Here is a 10,546-nt window from a genome sequence, read left to right as displayed (position 1 = left end):
GTTTACCTCTCTTAGATGCCAAGACATGCAGGTCCAGGCAGGAAGCTCCAAACAGTCGGCACCAAAAAACCTGGCTTCTTGGGCTTCAGCCAATTAAATCAACTTTACTCTGAGGCTGCCTTGGGAAGTGACAGGTTTAACAGCCTGGTGAACAAACAGTGGAGTTGCCGTCACACTTGAGTTATGGTCTGTTTCGGCTCCACATCAACTGCAATTTGCAGCTCCCATTCCCTAGGAGAGGGGAACCTTCAGGGCATCCGACGAGGACTGGAGTTCTAGAGGGGAGGTCTGACACGGACACGGGACAGATGAGAAACATGATTAACACGTCCTATCATTCAAGGAGAAACTTCTCTTTAAGTCCAATCCTATGGAACATAGAAATAAGAACAAGTGTGAACCAAAGGCATTCAATAATTGATCTTCGGTGGATCGAAATATATCCTGCTATTGTGAGGCCACATTACAAATATAACCTGAGCACTGGCCACGTTATCTTGCTCCCTCCCACATAGCAAGGTGGATTCGGTGATCCGTGGGAGAGAAGAACGTGGAAGGGGCAATGGAAATGTTGGCGAGTTTGTTTTCAGCGCTCTGTCCATTTAGGCTCACCTCATCAGTAAAATTTTCTTTGCTGCCACCCTGGTTCTGAACAGTAAACACAGATTAGCTCATTTTATTTTCTGCTCTGCCAGTTGGGGAAAGTAATAGACATTAACAACAATGCTTTAGTGAATGGCCAAAGTATGCTTGTATTTATTCATCTTGCAAAGCCATCCAAACCAAAGAGGTGGTTTAAGATTTAATGAGATTAGTTTTCAAAGAGAACATAGCCATACAGTGGAATAGTCTAGTCATTAAAAATAATTAGATCTATCTGTACCATTATGAAAAAATATCTTAGCTATATTGACAAGTTTAAAAAACAAATTGCATAATATGTACAGAACGACCCAACTTTTGTACAAGGGGTATGTGTGTGTGCATATGCATGTGTATATATTCTTTTCTAGGTACACACATATTCATTCTACACGTTACTAAATACTGAATACAAAGAAAGAAACTGGAAAAAAACACACGGCAGATAACTGGTTAGATCTCCGGGGTATGTCTTGGGTTGGGTTTCTAAAGCACCACACCCTAAGACAAGGATCTGCATGTAGTTTATTGGGAGGCGGGGTGGGGGGGAGGGGGGAGTGGCCCCTGGAAACACTTGGAGAAAGGAAAGTTGAGACACAGGAAGTAAGGAGTGTGTTATTAAACCAGTTACCAGAGTGGGCAACTAGGGCTCCATCCCACGGGGACCCTCAGGAGACAGTACAGACCATGCTTCGAATATCCCAGCCTGGGGGTGAGGAAGCCTGCTGTCCCACCCCAGCCACGACGGTCTGCGGTGGCCGGGACAGTAGCTCTGCTGGCCCTTCAGGCTTGTCCCATGTGCGCAAATCAAGATAAAGCCCGTCCTCTGCAAGTTATAAGACCACGAGAGCTGTGGTGCTAAGGGTGAGACATCCGCCACGTCTGCTATGGGGCAGGCCATGGAAGACACTTCAACGTTAATTTTTATTGGGTTTCCTGTATCAATGACATTTTAAAATGAGGGGAAAAAAACCTGATAATAAAAATACCAAAACATTAGGTTTTCTAGAGAAAAGAAAAAGAGACATACGATTAAGCCAGACAATATGCAGGGAGGCCAGGGACCTCTCCTCAAAGTGGGCCTCCCACCTAGAAAACGTTTGCCCCAAAGGCCACCGGCCCTGGAGATGAGCTCAACTGACAGGCAGGGTGGACAGTGTCATGAGGAAAGAGACAGCTGAGACGAAGCACCTTTGACATTTTATTCACTGATCATAAATACAGTCTCATGAGCGTTAAGGTGATTATGAATGATGTACTAGCACCTGGAACTTGACTGTCACATAGCACTCACTGTTTCACCATCGCCAGCCAGAGAATTCACGGGGGCTGCTCGGGGCGTCTCCCCTGATGAAGTGTTCAGCTTTTGGAGCAGCAATTTTATTCTTGGCTCGTTCTCAACAATTTTAAAAAAACTCAAAAAGATCAAGTATTTGCAAGAAAATATCAAAGAGAATAAGATTTTCAGTTCTTAGAGTCTAAAAGTAAAAAGGGGAGGTAAGAAAGAAGAGGAAAGGGGAAAGGAGTCAGGGGTCTGCCACGTTTCTTCCTTTCCCCAGAGCGTTTACAAAAACGAAAACCGGGGAGGTATCAATGCTGTTTGGAAATGGGCTGCGTCTCTCTGATGAGCCACTCGAGAGCTTCCTGGCGGCCCTGTTTCTGCAGCTCCTTTCCGATCACATCCCTGCAGGTCACGTGGTAGTTGTTGAGCCAGTCGCACTACAAGAGGGGAAGGAGGACAGACGTGGTGCTCACCATGGCACCTTTACCAAAGGCTACACGGGTGAACAGTGAGGGCCCCACGTGCTGAGATCACAAGACGACAGTAAAGAAACCCTTTTGCTCTGCTCACGGACAAGGGATTTCCTTGTGTTTTGTTTCCCTGGAAACAGATGGGACGAGGCCACATCACTTATGGTGAAAATGCTCTTGGAACAGCCTACTGCACGTGGACTGGCAATGACGGTGAGGGAATCATAAATACCTGACGGCAAGACACAGCTCTGGGCTCCTCTAAGGACGGATTAACCTGTAACCAGCGTTCCCCGACAGGACGGTGGAAGCCATACGCACAGGTCATACAAGAGGGAGGGGGGTCTCATAGCTCCTGCACCCACAAAAGGGGCCTCATTCTCTTAAACGTGAGCCATCTCTGGGCGGTGGGAGGAGGGTCTGAAAAACAGCCCCTGGACCGCTGTGAAGACTCTTGCTAAGAGACACAGCCAAAGCTGTGGACACACTGAGTTCCCGATCCTGTATCCACTGACAAAGCAGAATAAACTGAGATGTGGGTCTGGTACTGTGGCTGTCTAACTGAACCTCAAACTTTTGGTGGCCAGGGACTGTGGTGCTGCAGGATGGAGTAAGGAGTAACCTTGACTTTCAGACCCTCAACTGAATGTGGCCACCACACCAGTAGATAAAAAAGAGATAAGGAGGGAGGTCTGACAGGACCTGGTGCCTGGGTGGGGGCTGAGCCACTGGATCTGACGGTGAAAGTCCTGTAGCAGTGAAAGGGTGAAATCTCCCCTCTGTGGGGGATGAGGAGGTGAGGGTGGGGGGTTGAAGGCTGGGGTGAAGCAAGTTCTATCGAGAGGACAACAGCCCACTTTCTTCACTGTCCATCAGGTTGGCCTGACGGGACGCCCAGCTGCAGCGAGGCTGGGAAAAGCAACACCACCATGGGTGCAGTTGTTGTAATGGGCCGAACATTTGGGAAGGCAGTGGGGTTACAAAAGAATGGCCTTGTGGGACCACAGTCTGGACCAGGTACTGAAGCCTGGCAAAGGGGTCTTGACGGGCATACGAGTCCTCAAGGCATGACGGCAGACAGGTGGGGTGGTGTTGCCAGGTGTCTTTGACCCAGCCGGGGCTCCAGTCCCCACTGATAAGAGCCCACTAGGCCTTGCTGGGAGGTGGGGATGGTGTAGTGTTAACGGAAGCAAACTGCCATGTCCGCAACAAGAACAAGTGGGGCTACAAGGTAGCTTGCCATCCAAAACAGCTCAACAGTGAAGGTGACAGCAGCAGCCAACCCTGGGGACACTCCCAGGGCCCTTCTGGATGGTGGGGGGAGCTTCAGTGGGACCTGAGCAACAGCCCAAATGCCCCGACAGTGTGCAGCAGCCCATGTTCCTGTGACCAAAGTCTGATGCTGCCATCTGGTGACAAATGATGGGAATGCTGACCCAACCCCCAAATTCCCTAAAGTGACGGCTAAGACATTCTGGGAGATAATAAAAGGCTGTGACCAGGTGTTTTAAAAGCCCAATGAACAGAATCTTCTAGTGGGCTATCACTGTGCCTTCAAACAGAATGAAACCCCAGATTCACTGAGTGGTATATGGGAAAGGAACCCTTCTGCTGAAAGATAATAAATGTAGTCTGCTTAATATGTTAAGTACCATTATCTACTGTTATTTGTGGAAAATGCTTGTGGTCCCAGGGTAGGAAGATATCTGGCTATAAAAACTAACTGGCCAGAAGAATAGTTCAGCAATCTGACCTTGGTCACCTGCCTGATCTCTCAAGCCCTACTCCAGGTTCCTGGGCCTCCCACTTCCCTGGCCTCATGAGCCTGGGGACCCGCCCTAGGATATGAAAGAGTTTCAAGACGTCTAACACTCTGAGCTTGATAGGCACTGTTGTGCTCCTGCTTTGTGAAGGGGGTCACAGCCCAGCGTGACCAGAATAGAAAGTATCACCTCTATGTGAAAACTAGTCATATAATAATAAATCTTGTTTCTCATTTCCTTAATGTTTCATGCGGCACAAGAAAACACCCTGGTATGTGCAACAGCCAGAGGGGGCCCCACCACCCATCTGGCCTTCTGTGGAGAAGACGTAAGTCCCATAGCAGCTATGGCTCCTGCCCTCCTGGAAAACAATGGTGCATACTTCCTACCCGCACAATGGCGGGAAGTGCAGGACCATCTCTACCTGGTGGCCCAACAAACACAGGAAAAGCACCTGCAGTGCTCAGGAAACCCAGGATCATCAGGCTCAGTCAGCCTAGACCTCTAGCTTAAGAAGTGAGAACGGAGTAGAGAATGCAGGGCAGCTCTGTAGCCCCCACCCCCACACATCTGCCCTCCCCCAAGACTCCCTCATTACCTCTTTGTCTGTAAGAGAATCCACATCTATCATTTTGGTCTGTATCGGAACCAAAGTCAGAGGTTCAAAGGTCAGGCTTCCTCGGTTATTGAAGTTATACTGTGGGAGAAGGAAGAGAACAGAAGCTTTTACTCTTCATCACGATGAACCCCCCATGAGGTCATTCCCACCAGTTACAACCATCCCTCAGAGCCAGGTGTAACTGGTAATCAAGAAATAATCAGCTGGTCATCATTTTTAATAGGCACAGGAGGCACAGTGAACACAACTGATGCCACTTTCTAGGAGCTGTTCCACTGTGCAAACAATGGCCTGTGCCACCAGGACAAGCCAAACGAAGGGTCCCAGCAGCAGGCCCACAAAAGTGATGTCTACTGTGATGGAGAGGAAGTAGGGCCGGGGTGTGGGGGTGTTGGGGCTCAGGGGCATTACTAGTTTTGGTTCTTGAGACTCTATAGAGGTATGATCTCCCAAAATTGTTTTTTAACAGTCAACCATGTGGCCTGCCTTGTCCCAGCCAAGCCCGCTAGTGACAGATAACAGGTGTGTCCACTCCACGTGGTACAGAACAGCCAGGAAACACAACGGCGTGCCGTGTCTCTGGTTCTGGCACAGTCTTTGGGAGAGAGGTGAGAGGCTACTTTCAACATGGGAGCCAAGAGCAGATCCCTCCAGTCGACCTCGTTGGAGGCGTGGAAGCCACTTCCCTCCAACTGTTCCATTTCCATAGTCACCAGTGGAGGAGGAGCAAACAGTTCTTTTAGGTAAACTTAACACCGATAGCCCTATAACCTTTTGGTAATACTGATGGGGGAGACGGTGAAATATGTCTTCCAGAGGGCAACACAGCTGTCCAACTGCCTGCCCATGGGGCCTGACCCATAGTGTGACTAAGGGTTCTTCAGCTTTATCAGATAAAAATCATCTGGGTATTTGTTAAAAATAGTTTCCAGGCCTGGAAACTGAATCAGGGTCTGGAAGGGGTCTTTAAACAAGTACCCCCCAAGCAGAGGAGACTTCCAGATGAGCCGCTGCCTCTAGTAAACTCAGAGCCCAAATCACATCGAGCAGGAATCAGCCTGGGGCCCCATGAATCCCAGTTCTGGGTCCCAGTTCATTAAAGATTTTCTTTCTGGCTTCACAGAGAAGAGTGATTTCTAGGAAAGTCTCCGATATTAGGGAAGGGAGGCTCCATTTTGGCCCCAGAATGGCAGTCTTGCCTCTAAACATAAAAGTCTTCATCTCTCTCCATGAAATAAGAAAATTTTAAAAATAAATAGATATTGATTACTCACCTTGGTCTTCACGGGAACCACCAGGACAACATTCTCAATGCGAATTCCAAAAGCTCCATCTTCATAATACCCTGGCTCTAAAACAAACCAAACCCCAAAATGAGAAGCGGGCCATGATGAAGCTATAAGCACAGGGCTTTCCCCCTGGAATGACAGCCGCCCCGAAGCGGGAGGAGAAACAGATAATGGGTCCACTCAATACGGCTGCAAGAGCCCAGGGAAGCCCTCTTCTCCCACATGGCCATTTCTAATAGGTACTGAAAGAAAGGTTTTAAAGTTCCTGAAAACTGGCAAGAGTAGGGAGGACAGTAACAGGGGGCCCACCAAATAAATCATGGTGCATATCCATGAGGCATAATGACACAGGCATTAAAATACATTCACAAAAATTTGGTAATGACATGGGAAAAGGAAATTTATTAAGAAAGCAAAATACAGACAATAATTCCAGTATAATCTCAATGATGAAAAAAAAAAAAAAGATATGAATATAAAAGACCAAAAGCTAACCTATCAAAATATTAAGTCCTGTTTCCCTGGATGGTTGGATTACAATGATTTTCATTTTCTTCTTCACACTGTTCCATTGTCTCACTTTTTGTACCATGAACACGTATCACTTTTATAATCATAAAAGGTGGTTACTTAATTCAAAGTAACAGGAAGGGAAAATTGTTTCCAATTTACTTTAAAATAATTAAAATATAAAAAATGACAAAGAGCTATGTGAAGGTCACCTACCATCAGTGACAATCATGCCCGCCTCCAAGGGCTCATCGGAAAATGTTTTATAACTGATGCCACAAGGACCCTCGTGAACATTCAGAAAAGACCCAACACCATGTCCTGTTCCGTGCAGGTAATCCAGGCCAGAATCCCATAGTGCTGAACGGGCAAAAGAGTCGAGAAGGTGGCCTGAAAGACACATGAAAAACCATCTGAGGATATGTAAGTACTTTCCAATTTGCAAAGCACTTCAGAGATTAAATTTGTTACGTTTGGCTCCAGAGAGTGAAACAGAAAACAGGGGTAAAATTTACTAGAAGGATCAGATTTCATCCCAGCACAAAGAACCTTCTAACAATCAGAGCTCTTGAGGGCAGCTCCCCAGCCAGGCAGAGCTCAGTCTGAAGCTCGAGGACCATTTGTCCATGATACTGGTGAGGGGATGGTCACCTGAAGCAGGTAAGGGCTGTGTCAGATGACATGGACGTTCCCTTCTGAGCTCTGGGACCCTGAGGTTTCAGAATTACAAAGATGAAATTCTAACTAGATTGCAAGTAGGCAGGCACAACGGATAAGGAAACTAGCGTCCAGGGAGACCAGGTCTTGTCAACTCCCAGTCCAATGCCATACCAACCAGTCCTCACGTAAAGAAGTATGCATCTAAAGTCAGTTCCCAGTAAAATATACCCCAACAAGGGCCCTAAGAGAAGGACGGGGCTCAGTGCTGAAGGGCAGACAGGAGGCTGGATCTACTTCTACTCAGGCGCTGAGGCCTTCATGCCCTGCTGTCTTCTCCTGAGAGCCACCCACATGTGTCAACCAACAACTTATCGGGGTCCCCAACCCCCAAGCTGTGGACCAGTACTGGTCTTTGGCCTGTTAGGAACCGGGTTGCACAGCAGGAGGCAAGTGGCGGCCGAGCCACTGAAGCTTCATCTGTATTTGCAGCCGCTCCCCAGTGCTAGCATCACCCCTTCAGCTCCACCTCAGATCATCAAGCATTGGATTCTCATAGGAGCACTGGTCCCTGGTGCCAAAAAGGCTGGGGACTGCTCCCATACGAGGTTGGGAGAGAAGCACACAGTTAACACCGGGCCCAATCCTAACACTGGCTCCCTGGGAGGCCCTCTGACCTGTCAGTGGGTTCCGGGGCCTCACTTCATGCAGCATCCCCTGGCCCTGGCTGGGCTTGAAGTGGGTTGGGGGCTGACAGAGAGGGAAGGACATGTCCTACCAATCAAATTTAAACATGTTTGATGTCTGAACAAGAAAAAGCCTGCCATATGACAGAGGAACCACCTACCTTTGGTTCCAGTCGGGAAGACGGCTGCACTCACAGCTATGTGGCCCTTGAGGACATATGTGAAACATTCCTGCCAAAGAAAACCCAGGGGGCACGTTGCAGAGTGGGCACAGGCACTCTGGTCCTGTAGTTTTCTGATAGTTCAGAAAATCTTGCCTCTGAAGAATTTTTAGCAATATCACAGAGAAAAAAATCAAAGTAAAAAGAAAAAACACCTAGTAGGAATAAAAGGTTGGCCTGGGGACCAAAGTTCCAGAAAATCTTGAAATTTAATTTAGTAAAAGAGAACTGTCAGAGTTGACCCCACAGATCTTTCCCTTATAATGAGCATTCTGACACATACTATGTCACCTGAGCCTTAGAAAGACTGGAAAATAAAAAGTACTGATGATATCAGCTAACATTATTGAGCCATTCCTCTGTGCCAGGCACTGTACATTTAATCCCACACTTCGTGGCAGAGGCACTGTAGTCATCCACACTTTACAGAGAGATGAAGTAGCATGCTGGGTTGCATGGTTCCTAAGTCACAGCATCTGGCCTGGGAGCCAGGCAGTCCTGCTTCAGTATCTGTGCTCCTTACCACCATGCTACACTCAGGGGTATCCCTACTGCCTGGACAGGAAAAGTGCTGTTTGGAAAGTTAGTGGCTTGCCAGGAGTCTGGTCTGGGGCTCTTTTCACAGCACAAAAAGAGTCACGCCAAAGGTATCTGGGCCCAAGGTCAAAGTCTTCAAAGGTGCTGATACCTACAAGCAGGGATTGAAACTACGAAATCAGCCCCAGAGCATCATATAAAACTCTCTTCTCTGGATAAGCTTCCTGAAGTTTATGATTCATTCAGAGACTCAACTAACATTCCCTGGGCAGTGACTATGACCTGGGAATTTGCTGGGCTCATAGAACCTTCACAACCAACCATGGATATGGGTACTTTTATCCCCATTTTTATGGATGGTATAAGTGCCTCGTTCAAGGTCATGGAGCCAATAAAAGCCAAGAAGATCAGAAGCCCAGTTTCCAGACTCCTGGTACACCTCCACATCACAGCTGCTTCCTACTTTCCTTGCCAAACAGACCCGACACTGAGCAGAAAATGTCACCGCAGAGGGCTCCTATAAATAGGAATAGGAACACTGTACTTGAAAGAAGAATGGGGTGGCTTTCAGAATCAAATCTAGTCACTCTTTGTAAAAAGCATATATTTCACTACCCAACTCCCATCCTCAAAGAGATTTCCTAACTCAAGAGAAGGCCAAAGCTGTTTAAACTTGAATATGAGCTACTTTGACCTCAGTAGACAGAATGCTTTCAAAAGTTCCCCAATAATTAAATGGACCTCATAAAGCAGGTAAGCCCGACTCCACTGTAATGAGCTATTTTACTGTCCCACATATAATTTTTATTTATTGATACACCCCCTTTTCATAAAAGCAATGCTCTTCTTAAGAAAGCAGAGAGAGCCTCTCACGCTTTCTGCTCCACCTTACCTTCTCATAAGCTGTAGGCGTCCCAAAATGCATGGTCCGGGTCACGTCTGTAGTTCCATCCCTTTCCAAAACAAAGGACAAATTAGTTTTCCATCAAAATAAGCTTTTGCTCAAAAATGAGACAGATGAGGATGTGGAGAATTTAGAACCCTCATATACTGCTGGTGGACATGTGAAATAGTACAGCCACTGTGGAAAAGAGTTCCTTAAAAGGTTAAACATAGAGTTACCCAATGGCCTGGCGACTCCACACCTAGGTAAGTACCCAGGAGAACAGAAAGCATATGTCCACATAAAAGCTTATACACAAATATTCATGGCAGCATTATTGATAATACCCAAAAGACAAAAACAAACCAAATGCTCATCAACTGATGAAAAGATAAACAAAATGTGTTATACCCATACAATGGAACATTATTCAGCAATAAAAAGGAATGAAGTACTGACGCATGCTAGAACACAGATGAACCTTGAAGACGTTAGGCTAAGTGATAGAAGCCAGAAACAGAAGTCTATATAATTCCATTTATGTGAATAGTCCAGAATAAGCAAATCTATAGACAAAGTATAGCCATGGTTCCCTGGGTAGGGGAACATGGGAGGTGACTCCTAATGGCAAAGTGTGTTCTTTTTCAGAGTGATGAAAATGTTCTAAAATTGACCATGTTGATGGTTGCACAACTCTGCGAGTATACTAAAAACCATTAATTGTAACCTTTGAGTGAGTGAATGGAATGGTATGTAAATTATATCTCAAAAAAGTTGTTATACAAAATAAAATGAAACAAAATGTTCATGCAACGATGGCCCGATGTAGTGGGAGTGAACTCAGTCAGGTGCTGACACACACATTCTTGTTCTACAATGTGACAGCTGTTTCATGGAAGACACCAACACTGGGATTATAAAGGCAAGGGAGGACAAAGTAAACAGAGCCTGTTTCTAGTAAAAAAAGACTAAACTCCCAATTCCTCC

General features: G+C 46.6%; 1 protein-coding gene across 4 annotated transcripts in view; it reads right to left on the bottom strand.

Annotated features, from left to right (window-relative positions):
• Positions 1–1,830: 1,830 nt before the first annotated feature.
• XPNPEP1 (X-prolyl aminopeptidase 1) overlaps positions 1,831–10,546 on the bottom strand; it is a 47,245-nt gene continuing 38,529 nt past the window's right edge. For 3 of the 4 annotated variants that reach the window (XM_015596348.2, XM_006920872.3, XM_015596349.2), the window contains 6 exons: positions 9,569–9,629; positions 8,080–8,149; positions 6,792–6,965; positions 6,051–6,127; positions 4,756–4,854; positions 1,831–2,361 (listed from right to left, as the gene is read on the bottom strand). In XM_015596348.2, coding sequence (XP_015451834.1) covers positions 2,233–2,361; positions 4,756–4,854; positions 6,051–6,127; positions 6,792–6,965; positions 8,080–8,149; positions 9,569–9,629 — 610 coding nt within the window. In that variant the 3' untranslated portion in view covers positions 1,831–2,232. Of the gene's footprint in view, positions 2,362–2,392; positions 2,525–4,755; positions 4,855–6,050; positions 6,128–6,791; positions 6,966–8,079; positions 8,150–9,568; positions 9,630–10,546 lie in introns of those variants that run through there. The other variant, XM_025039134.1, reaches the window with a different exon arrangement.

The sequence above is a fragment of the Pteropus alecto genome, unplaced genomic scaffold (assembly GCF_000325575.1).
Source record: "Pteropus alecto unplaced genomic scaffold, ASM32557v1 scaffold177, whole genome shotgun sequence".
Taxonomy (NCBI): Eukaryota; Metazoa; Chordata; class Mammalia; order Chiroptera; family Pteropodidae; genus Pteropus; species Pteropus alecto.
Note: the sequence above shows the minus strand (reverse complement) of the source record. Positions and strands in the feature narration are given on the sequence as shown.